This window comes from Mus caroli, chromosome 7, assembly GCF_900094665.2.
Source record: "Mus caroli chromosome 7, CAROLI_EIJ_v1.1, whole genome shotgun sequence".
Classification (NCBI taxonomy): domain Eukaryota; kingdom Metazoa; phylum Chordata; class Mammalia; order Rodentia; family Muridae; genus Mus; species Mus caroli.
In genome coordinates, this window is record NC_034576.1 from 29,169,041 (window position 1) to 29,189,060 (window position 20,020).

At 43.7% G+C, this 20,020-nt stretch overlaps 1 protein-coding gene across 4 annotated transcripts in view; it reads right to left on the reverse strand.

Annotated features, from left to right (window-relative positions):
- Positions 1 to 685: 685 nt before the first annotated feature.
- Znf569 (zinc finger protein 569) overlaps positions 686 to 20,020 on the reverse strand; it is a 25,910-nt gene continuing 6,575 nt past the window's right edge. For 2 of the 4 annotated variants that reach the window (XM_029479695.1, XM_029479696.1), the window contains exons 3-6: positions 11,593 to 11,649; positions 5,953 to 6,079; positions 5,600 to 5,695; positions 788 to 4,054 (exon numbers count right to left, since the gene is read on the reverse strand). In XM_029479695.1, coding sequence (XP_029335555.1) covers positions 2,250 to 4,054; positions 5,600 to 5,695; positions 5,953 to 6,079; positions 11,593 to 11,607 — 2,043 coding nt within the window. In that variant the 5' untranslated portion in view covers positions 11,608 to 11,649 and the 3' untranslated portion in view covers positions 788 to 2,249. Of the gene's footprint in view, positions 4,055 to 5,599; positions 5,696 to 5,952; positions 6,080 to 11,592; positions 11,650 to 16,012; positions 16,160 to 20,020 lie in introns of those variants that run through there. The other 2 variants (XM_029479698.1, XM_029479697.1) reach the window with 2 other exon arrangements.

The window sequence follows — 20,020 nt, forward strand, 5'->3', positions numbered from 1 at the left end:
GGTCGGCATTATCCCGATAAAGGTTCTGACGAGGTAGACAGCTTCCTGGTACTATGACAAGAATGTCTACAAAAAAACCAACTGAAGTGAGGAAGAAAGTTCTTACTTTAAGGCACGCTCGGGTGGCCTGCATGGGCTTCCCTTCCCACAGCTCCTCGGGTGGCCTGCGTGGGCTTCCCCTCCCACGGCTCCTCGGGTGGCCTGCGTGGGCATCCCCTCCCACGGCTCCTAGGGTGGCCTGCATGGGCTTCCCCTCCCACGGCTCCTCGGGTGGCCTCCGTGGGCATCCCCTCCCACAGCTCCTCGGGTGGCCTGCGTGGGCTTCCCCTCCCACAGCTCCCACCTTTTGGTATCAGCTAGGAATCTGTAAGTAGATTCAACTCTGAAGAGGTCAGAACCCTCATGACCAGGTCAGTTCTGAACATTGTTGTTTTGGGGACCTTCTTTGGGGGAAACATCCCAGATCCAACCATAACTGAGCAAAGACAAAACATCTTAAAATCAGGCTTGTGTAAAGAAGATTAAATATAAAGTAACAGGGCTATAAATGGGTTCTATCAGCCCATGATTTCGACACCCATTTGACATACTCTAGTAAAAATGGGAACTAAATACAGGACCTTTAACGCCTCAGAACTAATTTGATGAACAGACTTGTTAGCACTATAATATTTGCTTTTATTCTCTTACTGAAGTAATACAGATCAATGTAACAACTTCTATAAAAGCTTTCTAAAGCTTCAAAGGCAACTAATATCATAAATGGACCACGAGCAACATCCAGCACTGTTCTTTGAACTGCTTTATTAACTTACAAATATTATACCATGGTTCATTGAATATTTTGGGGTTTCCTCTCAAAATATTGTGACCCAGCCATGTAACTACATGTGAATTTTGTATATTTTAAATAAAGAATAGTGTCCTATCACAGAAATAAACATATTGATCCACCTCTGCATTGATGATAATGTTACAAATCATTTAGAGCAAACCAAGCCATGAATCTGGGAACATTTATAGATAAACCTTTGCAGACACACATGGATACTTCTGAGTCCAATACACTAAAAGAAAATAGACTATTCCATGTTTGCAGGGTTTATTTTTTTTAATATTCTTACGCTAAAGCAACAATGTTTCACTTTATTTCCAGCATTTTAGAATTTTACCTTTCCTATTTTGAGTGTGTGTGTGTATGTGTGTGTGTGTGTGTATGTGTGTGTGTGTGTGTGTATACATGCATACCATGGCATGCCATTGGAGGTCAGAGGACAAGTGTAGAAGTCGGTTCTTTCCATCCACCATGTGGATTTTGGGTATCGTAGTCAGCTGTGAAGCTTGGCAGCAAGCCCCTATCAGTGGGGCCGTCTCACCAGCCTGATGGAGTCTGTGTATCTTTGTTTAACAAGTAACATGTTTGGTCACATGACTTGTAAACATATTGAACAGGCTAGACTTATTCCAATGATTTCAGTAGCACCACGCAGATAGAAATTTGCCAAGTCTTGGGTTTCAATTTGTTTCCAAAAGTTTATTCACTCAAAAGAGTTTAAATAAGAAAAACTTTAAATAATTATAATCTAGTAGAGAGTGAACATCTTCCCTAGTTGTTTTGTTAAAAACTGGTTTTTGTTGTTGTTTTGTTTTTTGCTGTATTTTTTGTTTTTGCTATTTGTGCTCCTTTCCCTTGCCGTATTACTCTGAAATCAGTTCATGAAATCCTTTATAACTGATGTGTAAATTTTGAGTGGAAGTATGGAAAAGGGAGAGACTGGGAAGGGTTCGTGAACTTTTATAACTTTCTAACTTGCTTTGTCAAGTGGTCTTTTGCATTGTCAGCACGTTTTGTAACTTCGTACGCATGTCACCTAATTATCTTAGATTTTCTTCCTGGCACATACATTATCATTCAAAACCTACTTCCCCATAGTCTCATATTGCCTATAAAAGTTATTGTTTTTGCTTTTTCCAATCTCCTTCTCTTGCTTAATATATCAGCAAGGAGCTCGAGTTCATTGATTGACAGTAGATATTTTCTTTCAGATTTGAAAGAGAATACTGATATCACTGGGTGTTTGTTGACAGTTTCTCATATAATTGGTCCCCGCAGTGGGAATTCTCTAACAGATGCGTGGGACCTTCCCAAGGCTTTCCTACAGTCAGCGCCAGAACTGATTGTGTCGCGTGCTATGAGGTGTTCACTTCATTGGAAGGCAGTCCTCACACTCACCGTGGTCACGGCGTCTCTAGTGAGTGTGAATTCTCTGGTGTCTGACAAGGTGCGACTTTTGGCTGAAAGCTTTTCCACACTCAATACAGACATAGGGCTTCTCGCCTGTGTGTTTCCTCATGTGGAGCGTAAGAGAAGAGATCTGAGAGAAGGCTTTCCCACAGCTGCTGCAGTCGAAGGGCTTCTCGCCCGTGTGACCCCGGATGTGGATAGTGAGCGAGGAGCTCTGGGAGAAAGCTTTCCCACACTTGTTACATTCATAGGGCTTCTCACCGGTATGGCCTCTCATATGCACGATGAGGGAAGTTCTTTGAGAGAAGGCTTTTCCGCACTCGTTACACACGTACGGCTTCTCCCCTGTGTGGCTTCTCATGTGTAAGTTGAGTAGTGAGCACTGGGAGAAGGCCTTCCCACACTTCTCACACTCGTAAGGCTTTTCTCCCGTGTGACTTCGCAGGTGAAGCGTGAGGGAAGCGATCTGGGAAAAGGCTTTCCCACATTTATTACAATCGTAAGGTTTCTCTCCCGTATGAACTTTCTGATGGGTGATGAAGTTTTGCTTCTGGCTGAAGGCTTTCCCACACTCATTACACTCGTAGGGTTTCTCTCCAGAGTGAATTTTTTCATGAGCAATGAGATTTGACTTCTGGCTGAAGGCTTTGCCACACTCCTTACATAGATAAGGTTTTTCTCCCGTGTGGATCCTCTGGTGCCTGACGAGGTTTGACATCTGGATAAAAGCTTTCCCACACTCATTGCATCCGTAAGGTTTCTCTCGGGTATGGATTTTCTGGTGGGTGATGAAGTTTTTCTTATGACTGAAGGATTTTCTGCATTCCTTACATTCATAGGGTTTCTCGCCCGTGTGGCTTCTAGTATGTACCGTCAGTGCCGAGCTCTGAGAGAAAGCCTTGCCACACTCACCACACTCATAAGGCTTCTCCCCGGTGTGGACCCTCACGTGTATGATGAGCATGGAGAACTGAGAGAAGGTTTTCCCACATTTATCACACTTGTATGGCTTCTCCCCTGTGTGGCCCCTCATATGCAGAGCAAGGGAAGCCACGCGAGGGAAGGCTTTCCCACACTCATTGCACGCGTAAGGCTTCTCCCCAGTGTGAACTTTCTGATGTGCGACAAGGCTTTGTTTCTGGCTGAAGGATTTTCCACATTCGTTACATTTGTAAGGCTTCTCTCCGGTGTGAGTTTTTTCGTGATCGATGAGATTCGACTTCTGGCTGAAGGATTTCCCACATTCCTGGCACACATATGGCTTCTCGCCGGTGTGAATCCTTTGATGTCTAATGAGATTTGACATCTTGATGAAAGTCTTCCCGCACTCGCTACACTCGTAACACTGCTCCCGACTATGGAGCTTGTGATGGTTGATCAGCTTCTCCTTGTGGCTAAAGCCTTTCCCACACTGGTGGCATTCATAGAGTTTCCCCCCTGTGTGAACTCTCAGGTGTCTGATGAGGTCCAAGGTCTGACTAAAGCCTTTTCCACAATGGTTGCACTTAAAGGGGGTCAGCACAAAATGGGGCGAGCTGGTGTGAAACGGCTGCATAGCATCACCATAGTCAAACGGTTCCTCTGGCAACAGGTGTTGTACATTATCATCATCGCCAAAATTGGGTTCTAAACACTCTCCAACACTGTCACATTCAAAGAAACTGTGTATGGAAGGAATGGAGTCTGCGTTTGGGAAAAATGTACTTGCGAATTTCTCCGGACTTTCGCTGGCTTCACTCGTCACCACTATTCCCTCGAAAACTTGTCCGTCCTGGATTTTCTGGTGCTCGTCAATTCCCAAAATCTCCCCTAAAACAGACAGCAAAGAAGTACCACTGGTGGTTCCTGTTCTGGTACTGAAATACCAAGGACACTTGAAAAACAACGCTCCCACAGGTGAACAAATTTCAAATGCATATCTCGATTTTAGTGTAATCTTAAAAATATTTTCACTTGGGCTGGAGAGATGGTTCAGGAGGTAAGAGCACTGGCTGTTCTTCCAGAGGTCCTGAGTTCAATTCCCAGCAACTCACAACCATCTGTAATGGGATCTGATGCCCTCTTCTGGTGTGTGTCTGAAGACAGCTACAGTGTACTCACATATATAAAATAATTAAATCTTAAAAAGAATTATTAAAAATGTATTTCATTTCATATATGTTTTTTGTTTGTTTGTTTGTTTGTTTTTGTTTATGTTTTGCCTGCACACACTGAAGTGCACTACATGCATGCCTAATGCTCGCTGGAGCCTGAAGAGGGCACTGGGTCCCATGAACTGTAGTCACAGACAGCTGTGAGCGGCCACCCGAGGAGCAGCCTGTGCTCCCGACTGCTGAGCTGTGCTCTAGACCCACACGTGTCTCCAAGCTTCTCAGTTTTAAAAGGAAGTTCCAGGAAAGGAAGTAGATATTTAGAAATCCAATTACCTTTGTTTTATGCAAAAGAAAGTGATATTAATTTTAATAACCCTCACATGTACATAAATAGCTACTTGGGAAATGTAATAAAAGAAGAAAACTATATTAAAAACTTTTTTAAACTGAAAAAAGACCTAAGGCAAAAATAATCAAAAATATCCAAACATTCAAAAATGAACACACAATGGCTAACCATTACAGACTGTGCCTTAATTTCATCCCTTGTGGGGTGGAGGCAGAAGGACTAGAAATTCAAGGCCAGTGTTAGCAACAGAGCAATTCAAGGCTTGCTCGGGCTATGTAAGACCCTGTCTCAATGCAACACTAACAACAGCTGAAAAGAAAGATGGTTCAAGGTCAACTGTGTACTGCCAAAAAGATAGAACAGTCCTAGCTCCCAGAACCTCAAAGTATGATTGTCCTCTGGCCTCCACATGCATGTCTGCACACACACAGACACACACACATACACACATACTTTAATAGTATTGAAAAATAACATCTTGAGCTGATGAAATGGATCATCATCATGTAACGACATTTGCTACCAGCTTGATGTCCCAAATTTGATTGTACAACTTGTCCTCTGACCTCTACATATGCACCATAACACACATACACCCACACACGTGTGTACACAAAAAAATGTAATTAAATTTTTTTTTTTCTGAGACAGGGCTTCTCTGCATAGCCCTGGCTGTTCTGGAACTCACTCTGTAGACCAGGCTGGCCTCGAACTCAGAAATCCACCTGCCTCTGCCTCCCAAGTGCTGGGAACATTTTTTAAAAAGAGAACATCTTAGTTTCACATAACTGTTACTACACGCTGTGGGAATCTATCTACCTTAGGAAACATCTCAGGCCAGTCACTTACTGGTCCTCTCGCTTTACCTGGCTGGTCCCCCCCCCACACACACACACACCCCCACACACTAACCTGGACAGGGTCTCCACAGCACTTCTCTCTCCACCACACAAGGCTCTTCCTCTTGCTCCAACTTGAAAATCACTTCAGGTTTGGTGAGTGGAGGGCCTGTGGGGGGCGGGGGGAGAATGACATTGGTTTGGGTATACACACGAGTGACACAAACAACCCTGGATTCTGAGTTGGGCCTGGGAAAGCCAGGTGTACTAACTTCTGAGAATGTTGTACCCTGAAATGCCACCAAAGATTTTCCTTCGAAAGCTGCGGCAGGGACAGCAACATCTCAAGGCATCTCAAGGCATCTCAAGGCAAGGCTCGTCGACATTAAAAATCCCATCTATTTTAGAAAGGGTACATTATCTTACCCACTGTGATTAAGTTGTTATAATTTTCTAGCATCACATTCCTATATAGGTTCCGCTGAGTAGGATCCAGTTGCTTCCATTCTTCTTGGGTAAAATCAATGGCCACGTCTTTGAACGTCACTAGTCCCTGTAACAATACGCATCACTCAACCTGAAGTTATCCATTCTAATGGTGTAGGAAAAACATAACAAGCCTCGTTCAGATATAATTCAGAAAGACGACATTATAAAAAGCACTGCCCACTTTCTAAACAAGATGAAGCAAACGTCATATTAGCAATATAGTCAGTTTATATCCAGTTACCAGAAAACAGAGCCAGTGGTATGTATATATAGTAGAATTTTGTTCAGCTATAGAGAAAAATGACACCCAATAAACAAGCATACCTGGGAGACTTCAGCCTTGCCTGTTTCCCCAGCGAGCACAGAGTGCTAGGGAGGTTTTGGCCTTGCCTGTTGTCATGGTGAATTCAGCATGTTGGGAAGTTTCAATCCTGCCCATCACACTGGTAATCACAGTGCCTAAGATGCTACTGTCCCGAACCTTCCTTAAGTGAAGTCAGCACACCTACCCAGACTCTAAATACACACACACACACACACACACACATACACAGTCACACACATAGACACATACACACACACACACACACACTCACATACATCACACACACACACACTCACATACATAGACACACATACACAGACAGATACACACACATACACTCATACATACACAGTCACACACATAGACACATACACACACTCACATACATAGATACACATACACAGACAGATACACACACACACACACACACACACAGTCCTACCAGGTGATAATAACCCAGTACCCTTTCACAGTGAAGACTGTAAAAAGACTGCTAACCCAGAAATGTCCACTCTGAAACAATAAAAGGAAGGTAGGTGGGAAATAGATTCAACCAACCATCTAGTTCCAGATGTGCAAGTCTCAACACAATACACAAGTAACACAAAAAAACAAGGCAACCGAATTCCCCCAAAGATCTTTATTACTCCACAGTAGTGGCACCCAGAGAAAATAAACAGATGAAACCACCTCCAAAATAACTTAGAAGGATTTGTGTGTTCAAAGAACTCAAAGAACAAAACAGATGCCTGAAAATATCCCAAGAGACCACACACACAGCTGAATGCAATAAGGACGGAGACACAGGACATGAAAGAGGAACTCAGGGTGACAGAACTACTGAAGAAGAGCCACAGCGAAACACTAGAAATGGAAAGCACATCAGACTCCTATGGACAGTCTCACCAACAGAATAGGTCAGAAGGGAGCCGTAATAATAGATGCAAACGAGATTCAGAAAGCCACTACACATTCCTTAACAGCACAGCGTTCAAATGGAAACTCTTGAAAACAGGGATGAATTTTTTACATGCAAAATTAAATTAACAATGAAATAATTTTAAAAGATCGAAAAAAGCAGTGATATTGATGTGGTAATAAAATTCCCGTCTCACTATGGACACAAATCACTCTTAGGGGTAGTCTGAGTGCCCCACAGGAGATGGACAACAGAAAACGAACTCAACAGCATCTCTGGAGGGCCTGTGTCTCATAATGTTGTGTCACGGGTTTTTGTTTTGTTTTTTTGTTTTTGCTTTTTTTCTTGAGACAGGGTTTCTCTGTGTAGCCCTGGCCTTAGCTTTCCTAGAACTTACCTTGTAGCCTTGAACTCAGGGATCAACCCACCTCTGCATCTGCTGGGATTAATTTTATTTTTATTTTATTTATATACTTTTCTCTCTTTTTACCCTTCATTTCCTTTGGGTATATGTTATGTTTTCCACTTTAGCATTTCCATGCGATTCATGAGTGTGTGAATGAGTGTTTCCTCTGAGTCTGTATCTGTTTTGTGCCTTTGACGGGGCTCTTTTCCTCCTGTCTGTTTTGTCCTACTCTGATGTGTTAGTGTTTGCTTTACCTGATTATATCATATCACACTTTATTATAATCCTGTAGACTCTTGTTTGCATTCTCATGAGACAGAGAGGGATGGATCAGGATGGGAGGGAGGGAGGCTGCCGTAAAACTCACAGGATCCCCTCCCTCTGCCTCCAGAGTGTTGCTGCACGTGAAGGTATGAGCAAGCCACCATGCCTTGCAAGAATATGAAATTTTATACATAATTTTTTCATCATTTGGGAATTTCATATCATGTACCCCAACACACTCACTTCTCAGTCCTCCAAGGTCTGTGCCCCCGCATTGTGACCTTCCCCCAAATAAAATTTAAAAAATAGTCCATTTTGTGTTACCCAGATACTCACTGGAGCACAGTCAAACTCCAAGTGGCCAGCCCTGTAAAGAAAACAGAGTCCTTCTCTACCCGTACCCCACCAGAAGCCTGCAGTTGTAGAGAGCTGCACCCCAGAATTCTTATCAAGTTTTTAAAAAGCTCCACTGATGATTTTCCTTGTAGGCTGTTCCTTTGGGAGTGTGGGGGGAGGTGGGGTATGCTGTCACAGAATCCTTCTATTCCATGTTCCTATCTCTCAACTGTATATGTGCCGCCATTGCTACCACTGCAAAGTAGCTCCGTTGCCCTTTACAGTCAGTGCGAGCACAGATCATAGTCTTCCGTGTGGTTTCTGGTGACAGCACCCGGCCTCCGGCATCAGCATGGTTTCCAATGGCAGTGCAGACCACAGACATCAACATGGCCCTCGGCCACAGCACAGGCCAGGACACCATCACACCCCCATACCCCTCAGTGTTAACATAGGCCAAGGACATCAACATGGGCTCACTCACATCACATGGCCCCTGGCAGTAGCACCATCCATACACATCAACGTGAATTCAGACGACAGCACAGGCCACATGCTTCCAAATGGCCTTCGGTGGTAACATGGATCATGGACATCAATAAGGCCTCCCAGCTGCAGTAGGACCACGGACCTACACATGAACTTCAGTGGCAGCATGAACCACGACATCAATACGGCATCAGGCAGCCACACAAACCCTTGGCATTCGAATGGCCTTCAGTGGTAACTCAGGATACAGATACTAACACGGCCCCTGGCTGCTGTAGGACCCAGGACATCCACAGGAACCTTGGGCTTCAACACAGCCTGGGGCAGTGGACCATGGATACCGCTGTGGCCTCTAGGGGAAGCATGGACCATAGACATCTTTCGAGGAGGCCCAATTCAGAAAACATTCCTCATCTCGAAAATCCTGTTGTTCAGAGCCCGGGCGCAGCATGTTTGAGGCTGCCGCACAACACCATTAGCCACGTTCCCTGTCCACAGCAGCCATCTCTCACATCTGTCATCAGGGTCTGTCTCCAGCTCTGCCTCTCTCCGCTGCTCAATCAACTGCACCATTCCTCCATCCTTCCTCCTCTCTACTACATATAAATAACATTGGGAACTGCAGCGTGTCACGGTTTATTTTTTGCCCAAATAGATTTACATGCAAATACTCATTGTAACGAATCACCTGTCATCAAAAATACTGGGCCCTCGCCCAGACTTGTCTCTGATAACCTGCTGTTGCCCAGAGTCAGGGTGATAACGTGGCTAGGCAGGATGTCCCAGGGGCAGTTTCTGTGCATGCTCCTAGCTGCTGCATACCTCCCTGCCCTCAGTGTTTGCCAGCTGGGGGCTCACCAGGCTTGACCTTTGTGCTGGGAACCTGTGAGCAGCACCCCAGCCCTACGCTTTCACTCTCCCAGCAGTGCAAGCAGCACAGGCTGCAGCCACAGCGGCTCCATGCTGGAGGGTTTAGGACCAGCCCTATACAGCAGTGGCATGTTTCCAAGGGAGCTCCAGGATGCTGCCTACCACCCTGTCCTTGTTTCCTGCAGCCCCACGGCTCACCGGGCACAACTGTTGAGTTTGTAGGATGCAGGCCAGCCAGGCCACCATATTGCCTCATCGGCACTGGCAGCCCCATGGCGCATCAGGCACAGCCTTTGTGCTTGCAGCTTGCTGACTGAGATGCTGTGACAAAGGGTAGCATCATTCTCTGACATGTGTGGCTGTGTTCCACCATCTTCCATTAATTAACTTATTTATTCACTTTACACCCCTATCCCTGTTCCCCACCCCCATCATCTTTCTAATTTCATGAGTCCACTTTTCAGAAGCATCCTCCCATAAGACTTGTCTCCTCCCACCCCACCCCCGTACTTGTTCCAGAGCTACTTCGGGCTCTGCGGACTCCCTTTCTGCAGCCGCATCACCCTTCAGAGCCTCCATGTGTCTCTCATGCTCCATAGAGCTCCCCTAGCTGAACTGCTGAATTCTCATGCATTTTGGGAACCCATAATGCAAGCATTAAGCCAAATCCACCACAACCAAGTTTGACTCTGCAGAGGTGTCAGAGGCCGAACAGTTTGCTGTGTGAGGCAGTGTACGGCTGTAGTCCTGGAAGGAACAGTTCAACATAGTCCTTAGCTACATGCCCAGCATGGGAGATGGTTCTGGCTGGCAAATAAAGTTGCCGGTGGCCAACGGGTGGGCAGGGAGACAGAGGTGGGACTTTAGGATGTGCAGACAAGGGGACCAGGGAAGTAGGAGACCTGCATGCCATGCTAGGGAAGTAGAAGGATTAGGCCTTAGAAGTGCAGGACAGAGAGATAGCCAACGTGTAAGAGTCGGGGATCATGGTCCAGGAAGGTGCAGGCTGGGGCAGCCAGGCTGGAATGTAGGTTTTAGTAAGTAATAATTCAGGAACATGGGAAGGGAGAGTGTGCTAGCCATGTGAAGGTTTGGGAGTGGCCCCGCCACTTAGCTGCTTAGGGCATATTAAATATAAGGCTGTGTGAGTGTATGAGAGAGAGTGTGTGTGTGTGTGTATGTCATTCATTTGAGAATCCACAACATTGGGGAGGTAGAGAGGAGCTCACAGCCACTGCCGGGGAGGTTAGAGCGGTTTAATCAGCTATAGCTACAAACTTCATGTGAATGGGTCAGTTGGAGTGTAATGTAGTCTCCTGATTCTTTCACTGTGTTGATGGGATTCCTGCTGTGAGTAGCAGTGATACACTCCCTTACTGCAGTGTTGGACCGTTTAGAGACACTCCCTTACTGCAGTGCTTGACCGTTTAGAGACGCTCCCTCAGTGCTGTGACATGCTCCACCATTGGCAGCTCTAAGACTGTGTTTACTGTGCTGCGCATGTTCATTTGTCCTCCTTCTGATTCTCCTTCCAAATAGTTTCTACTTAGACAGAAACTATTTCATCTTTAGTCAAAACAGAGAAACAAAAAAAATGCAGATTTTACCAACTGCAAAGAGCCACAAAGCATTGTTCTCATTGACCCAGGCACCAATGAGAGGCTTGTTACTGTGATGAAATTATTGGTTTTAGCCTTATAAATAGTGAAAGTGATATGATAAACTTGACCCCTGGTTTACGTTACCTAAAAGAATGAGACTAAAACCTGAGACCCAGCTTTTAACCTCTCTGAACTGACTTCATAGAACAGCCACACTGGAACTCTCCCTTAGTTTTAATCTTCTAATGCTACTTCCTCTGGAGAAAAACAAAACCAAAAACATTTTATGTATACAGACCTTCCAAATGCATGGCACCGGGTATAGTAAGAAGAAGAAGCAGAGGATGAGACAGTATGTAATATTTACCTCAGACTCGCTCATTTCCTCTTCTTTTTAGGGGGGGGAGGTCCTGAGCAAGCTGAACTGGCAAAAAGAACAGAAGTCATTAAAACACAGTTGCCTCTGTGGTTTCAGAAAGCTGCATTGATAACTACAGTCTGTGGTATAACCTTGTTGACGTTGTGAGAAGATGCACTGCTGTGTTTTCAACTGTTGGTTCTGTTCCGGCATAGAACTAAATGCGGGCAGAACTCTGGTGTTATCTGTGGCTCATCACCAGGTTTTCTACTTTGTAAATATCCGTCCTTCCTCACCTACTTAAAGGCATCTAGAACTGTATCAGAGGTTGTCTCACTGCTGATTGGTTGTAATAAAGACCTGATGGCCAATAGCTGTTGGAGATTGGTTCTAAGGCTTTGACTCAATTGGGAATCTGAGTATCCAAATGCTAAAGGTCCTTGTCCCCGATTGGTTTTCGATCCATCAATAAACATGTCAATAGCCAGTGGCTGAGCACTGGGCAGGACCTTTAGAGTTGCTTGGGCTTGGGCACAGAGAGGACCAGGAGAGAATCGCTGTGACTGCTACTGTTCACTGAGTTTCTTGAATCTCTGGTTCACTAAGTTTGGAAAATCCTCAACCATTATGTCTTCAAACTTTTTTTTCTTCTGCATTCTCTTTTTCTCAGAGATTCCAATTGCATGTGCTAGATACTATTTCCCCCCATTCTTGGATGCTCTGTTCTGGTTTCCCACCACCCCATCTCTAACACTGTCTATTTTAACTATGGCTGTGATAAAAACACCCTGAGAAAAGCAACTCAAGGACAAGAGGCTTTGTTTTGAGTCACAGTTAAAGCTACTACAATCTGTTGGGGTGGGTTTTGTGCACTGTGTAAAGGCTGTCTTTGTATTATGTAAATGCTGATTTCTGAGCTGGCAGAGAGTTGAGTGCAGAGGACTTGGTACTGTTATTCAGATGGCTACATCATAGTTTGTAAACACTCCCTCCCCCACCTTTTGATTGGTTTAATAAAAGGTTAATCGCCTATAGCAAAGGAGGAGAAAATAGGCAGGACTTCTGGGCAGAGATAGGAACTCTGGGAAAGCCTCTGGCATAGGAGGATTCACCAGCCAGACATGGAGGACTGAACAGATGTTCGGACTGAAGGAGAGGTAACTAATGAGCCGCATGGCAGAACATAGGTCTGGGTTTTCTTGTCCAAGGGAACTGGCACTATTAAGAGGTGTGGCCTTATTGAAGGAGGTATAGCCTTGTTAGAGGAAGGGTGACATTGTAGAGACAGGGCTTTGAGATCTCATATATGTGACTATGCGTGGTTAATGTGATCCAGAGACCCTCTTACTGGCTGCCTGCAGCAGACAATCTCCTGCTGCCTTCAGATGAAGATGTAGAACTCTTGGCCCACTCCAGCACCATGTCTGCCGGCATGCTGCCCTCTGAAACTGTAACTCAGCCCCAGTTAAATGTTTGCCTTTATAAGAGTTGCCGTGGTCATGGTGTCTCTTCCCAGCAATAAAATCCCAACTAAGACACATATACTTGTATTTTTTTTTTCTTGTTTTTTTTTGAGACAGGGTTTCTCCGTGTAGCCCTAGCTGTCCTGGAATTCACTTTGTAGACCAGGCTGGCCTCAAACTCAGAAATCTGCCTGCCTCTGCCTCCCAAGTGCACTGGACTAAAGGCGTGCGCCACCACACCAGGCTATATATATTTTTTTAATCTATATACTCAAATATCCCCAATTTAAGGATACCCTTCTTAAAATTCATTTTTTAAACCCATGATTTAATTAAGAATTTTATACTGAGGCTGTAGAAACTGCTCAGTAGTTAAAAGCACTTCCTTTTCTTGCAGAAAACCCAGCTTCAGTTCCCAGCACCCACACTGGGCATTCATAATTGCCTGCAACTCTAACTCCAGAGGCTAGAAACACCCTCCAAGGCCACCAGTCACACATGGTACATATACAGACATGCAAGCCCTCACATACATATAGAATAGTATAAATGTCTTTAAATTATATTTATAAAATGCTCTCCTGCTTCTTTGTTTAGCAGCTCTGTCTATAGATTTGTTTCTAAATGCCTCACTGGTCCTGTCTTTCACTCCTGGGGTTGAATATCAGCTATACACAATGATATGCCTTCCTAAAACACACAGCACTTACCCCAGAAGTCACTGCACATCCTGTTCCCATGCCTAGAAACCATCTCCTGATTTCCAACAAGCCCCACCTTTCCTTTACCAAAGCCTTCTGTTCTTAAGTCAAAACTACTTCATTACTTGGCTGGGACGCTCCTCTGTGTAGACTTACATTCCTGTGTCCCTTAATCTCCCAAACTGTGGTATTTATCACTCTGCAATAGTTTTAATATTTGGCGTGTCAGTCTCTCTAGCGCATAAGCATTTATGACGTGCACTGCCATAAGACATAAGCACAAGAAATTCTCAAGAAAGGGTACAGTAAAGTTTGTGAAATGAGTTTTATAACACCATGGTTAGTATGTTGAGGTCTCTAATGGAAAAACAGAGACTTAGGGAAAATAATCAAAGAAAGAGAAAGTAGGAAAGAAAGGGGATGCTTATAAACAACAACAGAAAGCATTTGAGCAGAAACTAGGAATGTCTTTGTGCTGCTCAGCAGAATTGACAAATCAAGGGGACACAGCAGTGAGACAAGTGTCAATAGACCCCTTCTAAACACAAGTGCAAAACAGTGGAAAGCCACAAACTCTGAGGCAACTGTAAAGCACATGCTATATACATATATGCATATATGTATACATACATATATACATACATGTATACATGTATACAACGGAGCCAACAGGAGAAGCATTTCATGTAAAACTGTACCGGGATGCTACAGACAGACGAGAGATCTGGTCACAGTTCTAACAAGTTCAGAGGACAGAAAGTTGCGGGGGAGGGTAGGCAAATGTTCTTCTGTGTTGGGGATTGGTCCTAATGCTTTGTCTTAATTTGGCTCCCAAAATCACACAGGAATCTGCATGTCCAGATGCTGAAGGCCCCTGTCCCCAACTGGTTTTTGATTAATCAATAAATAGCAACAGCCAATGGGTAGGCAGGGTGAAAGAGGCAGGACTTTTAGGATTCCCCAGCAAGAAATGCAGGGGAGAGGAAGAAGGAATTCTGCCAGGAGAAGGGCATAGGACTGCAGTGCAGAAGAGGAGAGGAAGGTGAGAGGCTGAAATGTAGATGCAAAGGGAAAGCGGCCGTGGGAGGGCTGCCCAGAAGGAATGAACAGTTCTGCATGGGATAAAGATTATCCGGTACATTTAAATGCTGATTTCTTTCACCCATATCTAACTGTAATCCAGACACGGCACTGTAATGCTTACTCTAAGTAGCTCCTGCCTGAATGCTGTATAAACATTGACTCCCATTTATTCTCTTGCTTGTCAATTAAAGCAGATCAGGCAATGGCTGAGCAGAAGAAAGAATAGGGTTGGACTTCCGATCCCAGCCGGGAGAGGGGAGGAAGGGCGAGGAAGAGGGTTCTCCATGAAGGCAGGGCCCAGGAGACCCCATGGGAACATGCATGGAGCAGAAAGAGCCTGATCAATACTATCTAGGGGACTTGGGCTGGGACGTAGCCAGATTAGTTTAAAGGATTAGAACAGATTAATAACTGCTCAGCTATAGTGCTGTAAGCCTTGATTAAATAAAGGTTATAGTCTCTGTTTCATTTATCTGAAAGCTAGCCAGGATTGAGAAAAGACTACCACTTTTAAATTGCACTAATGGTGGGGGAGGCCAGTGGGGGACAACAGGCATAAACACAACATAAATGAAGAGCAAGTGGGCAAAACAACCCACCATACCTCTACAGTCTCAAAAGTAACCAGGGACCCAAAACAGAGGACAGGGAGTGTTTGCCTGAAGACATCAGACAATCCTGAGAAGTTAACCTTTCAACAGTGAAGGACATTAAAAAAAAACCACCTCTCTCAAAGGAAACCTGAGGGACTTCATCAAGCAGATTGTCCCTCGTGGAATGATCAAGTTGTCTGGTTGGTCATGGTAGTAACTTGATTTGCTGATTCCTCCACATGGCAGTCTCTGTAACTAACTGCTTTAAACATAAAAATTTCTCTAGACAAAACATCGCCTAAATTAGACAATAAATCTTGTTGGCTATGGGATCCTTAAGATTCATCATGCCATCCTTTAAATGGAATAAATGAAGATTTGGCACAACTGGCTATTGATCAAGTTAACTCATAAAAGACAATTGCCTTTCACCTGCTCAAAAAAGGAACAAAATTCATCCTTAACTGATCTGTGCACCTTGCACAATCCATATGAATATGGTAATAGTACTAAAATTTTGGCTGTGAGATTTGTATATTGCAGAATGTACAGCTTTGGCAAGATTCATCCTTGGAGATGCTGAACTGACCTGGTGTTCCAGTCCTGTTTCCTGATGCTGTCCAGAGATGTGCTTTGGAGTCTGCTGCTGATTCCAGGTCATCGTGCCTCATCTAACCTTTCAGATGGATCCAGTCAGAACTTCAGTCACGCCCTGAGCCTTCTAAGCGCACAGAGACTGGATAACAGATGCTAAAGCTAGCTTTCTTAAGTCTAACCAATTTTTCTAATTTCCCTACCCCTCCCCACCCCTTTAAAGAATTTTTGTCACCCCTACTTAACAGGAAGAAATGAGTTATTTTAAAAATTATAGATAGGTTGTCATTTTAAGGAATAATTTGGGAATGAACAAATTGTTTGAACAGGAAAGAAATAGATGAGCTGGAGTACTAATTTTATTCTTGAATAAAACATTGTGTAGTCATAATCTTTTTTTTTTTTAGATTTATTTATTTATTATTATATGTAAGTACATTGTAGCTGTCTTTAGATACCCCAGAAGAGGGCATCAGATCTCATTATGGATGGTTGTGAGCCACCATGTGGTTGCTGGGATTATATAACTCAGGACCTTCAGAAGAGCAGTCAGTGCTCTTAACCACTGAGCCATCTCTCCAGTCCCCGTGTAGCCATAATCTTATATTGACAGTAATCTTTATAATTGATGCAAAATTGAGGTTACAATTTCTTACATTGGTACAGAATTTATATATTGATGTAAAATTAAGGTTTTCATTGGTATAAATCTGTATATTGATACAAAGTTTGAAATTAATATTGTTACTCTTAGATAGGCATTGTGCCTATGCAACTCAATTAAGAATACAAGGCGGGGCTGGAGAGATGGCTCAGCGGGTAAGAGCACTGACTGCTCTCCCGAAGATCCTGAGTTCAAATCCCAGCAACCACATGGTACAGCTCACAGCCATCCATAATGAGATCTGACACCCTCTTCTGATGTGTCTAAAGTCAGCTACAGTGTACTTACATATAATAATAAATAAATGTTTTTTAAAAAAAGAATACAAGGCTTTGACCCAGTTCTTCTAATAGCTGCTATTACAAACTGTTCAGGACGATTAAGTAACACAAGTTAAGGGCCAGATAGCAAACTCATGGTAATGTTAGACTCTGATTTAATTATAATAAAGTGTTTTCAATTTACTCAAATAAAAAGAGTAGTTAAGGCTTAACAGTCTTTACATAAATAGTCTTCAAAAAACATCAGTAGTCCACAGAATGTGAAATTTAATGTTATTTCATTATTAAGGATCATTTGATAATGAGACATGTCTGCTCCTGACAGCGTCCCCCGTCCCCTTTCAGAGAAGAATTTGAGCATCAACACCTCCATATAGAGTTACTCCAGTTATGACAGTGTAGCCACTGGACAAAAATTGTCCTATTCATCTATAGACAAAAAAATACTGTGGGATTGTTGGCAGTTTAGCTCTGCCAACACAGAGTAAGCTAGTCCTTCATAGTTCCTGCTTCATTTCAAGGTCTGTCAGATGGTTCTGGGCCAGAAGGCTGGAGACAAATGCTCCGTCATAAGAAACTAGGGGCTGCCCAGGTAGTCAGCTGTCTCTATAATTTGTTTAGGTGTTAGAAGCTATGTTTTTATGTGCCCTACATATTCAGGTAGTAATTTGTGCTCAGATTTCTGATGGGGTTGAAGACCAGCTATAGTCTCATAATCAAACTCAAGTTGTTTAGCATTGAGTGAGATGATGTAGATTTGAAAGGATAGTTTTCAGATAGCAGTGAAAGCTAAAATCAGAACATAATTCAGCTACAGTATTGATAGCTTTAAGTTAGGATAGAAGGTAGAGTGTTTTATCTAAATTGACAAAATTGATGTACTAGATACTTCTGATATATACCATGCCTCATAGTTTACATGACTGTTACAATCATGTTCCATGTATTTTGGAAAGAAAAGGTCTTTTTAGTGGACAAAAAGGGGAAATGTAGTGGCTTGTGTTCTCGTGCTGATTGTGTTACCAGAAAACCTGTTTGCTGTGTCCCACATGTAGGCTAAAGGAAGCCTGCCCCCCCCCTCCAACACACACACACACACACACACACACACACACACACACACACACACAGCTCTGATTGGGAAATAAAGTTGCCGGTGGCCAATGACTGGGCAGACAGAGGCAGGACTTTTAGGATTCCTGGCCTTGGGACAGAGAGAGGGGAAGATGGAAGATCACTATGAAGGGGAAGCAGGAAGATAAACTGCATGTAAGAATTCAGGAAAGTGGTCCTAGTAGCCTCTACCCCGATTGGTTCCGGGATAGCAGAGATGAAATACAGATTTTTAAAGGTGTTCATTCTGGAATACCGGAGGAGAGGGGTTGCTAGACAAAGTGCCCAGTCAATGAGCTAGTCAAGACATATCAAAGTTAACTGACAAGTGTGTATGCCTTTCATTTGTGAATCCAGAGAGCTCGTGGGTACATGCATGTGACCTGCTGGGAGCTCAGGGCAGGCTAATTAACTACCGCTACAAGAAATAGCTCATAAAAATGAGCCAAAATAAATACCATGCTTCAAAATAGGTAAAATCAGCATGGTAGGTATGGTTATTTCACTTCTAAACTTTCAATTTTGCTTATTTACAAACCAATTTAAAACCAGGGCTCAGGGCTGGAGAGATGGCTCAGCGGTTAAGAGCACTGACTGCTCTTCCAGAGGTCCTGAGTTCAAATCCCAGAAACCACATGGTGGTTCACAACCATCTGTAATGGGATCTGATGCCCTCTTCTGGTGTGCCTGAAGATAGCAACAATGTACTCATATACATAAAATCAATCAATCAATCAATCAATCAATCAAAGAAAGAAAGAAAGAAACAAACAAACAAACAAAGAATACCCAGAGCTGGAGAGATGATTGTGCTGTGTGCAACATTTGCTGATCTTCCAGAGGATCTGAGTTTGAGCCCCACATCAGGTAGCTCACAACCATGTATAAGTCCAACACTGGGCTGGTGAGATGGCTCAGTGGTTAAGAACGCCGACTGCTCTTCCAAAGGTCCCGAGTTCAAATCCCAGAAACCACATGGTGGCTCACAACCATCCGTAACGAAATCTGATGCCCTCTTCTGGAGTGTCTGAAGACAGCTACAGTGTACTTACATATAATAAATAAATAAATCTTTTTTAAAAAAAAAGTCCAGCACTAGGGGATCTAATGTCTTCTTCTGGCATCCAAGCACTGCCCCCCACACACACACATACAGACCACACGCCTACACATAAAAGATTTTTTTAGAACCCATCTTCCTAACCTAAGCTATAAAATTAATATAATTCCATACATATCAAAACTTTTCTAATTAAATTTGTCAAATCAATCTTCAAATTTAAGATAAAGCCAACAGAAATGTAAGCTAACAAAAGGACAGTGATGGTATTATTTTACATATTTGCTTACGCTAAGAAATGGGGCCAGCACAGAGTCAGCTGACCAGGACTCAAGTGGACTCCCAGGGATCAGGGAGCCTGTAGGAGTCTTCTCCATGTATGTTATGGCTGTGTCCCTGTGGGACTCCGACAGTGGGAGCTAGGGCTGCTCTGACTCTTTACCTGCCTTTGGGACCCTTTTCCTCACACTGGGTTGCCTCACCCAGCTTTGATGTGAGAATATGTGCCTTGTTATGCCATGTTTGGTTGAGGTCCCTGGAATGCCTGCTTTTTTCTGAGGGGAAGTTAAGGAATAGATCTGAACAAAAAGTGGTGGGGGAGGAGGCAGAGTGGGTACTGAGGGGAGGGAAGAGGGGGGAGTGCAGTCAGGATATAATATATATAAGAGAAGGATAAGTAAAATTTTTCAAAAAAGAAAAAAAAGAATAACATCAATGATAATTAAAAAAAAAAAACTGACTGCCAGAAAAAAGAAAGGAAGAAGAAAGAAAGAAAGAACAAAAGAAAGAAAGGCCGGGCGTGGTGGCGCACGCCTTTAATCCCAGCACTCGGGAGGCAGAGGCAGGCGGATTTCTGAGTTCGAGGCCAGCCTGGTCTACAAAGTG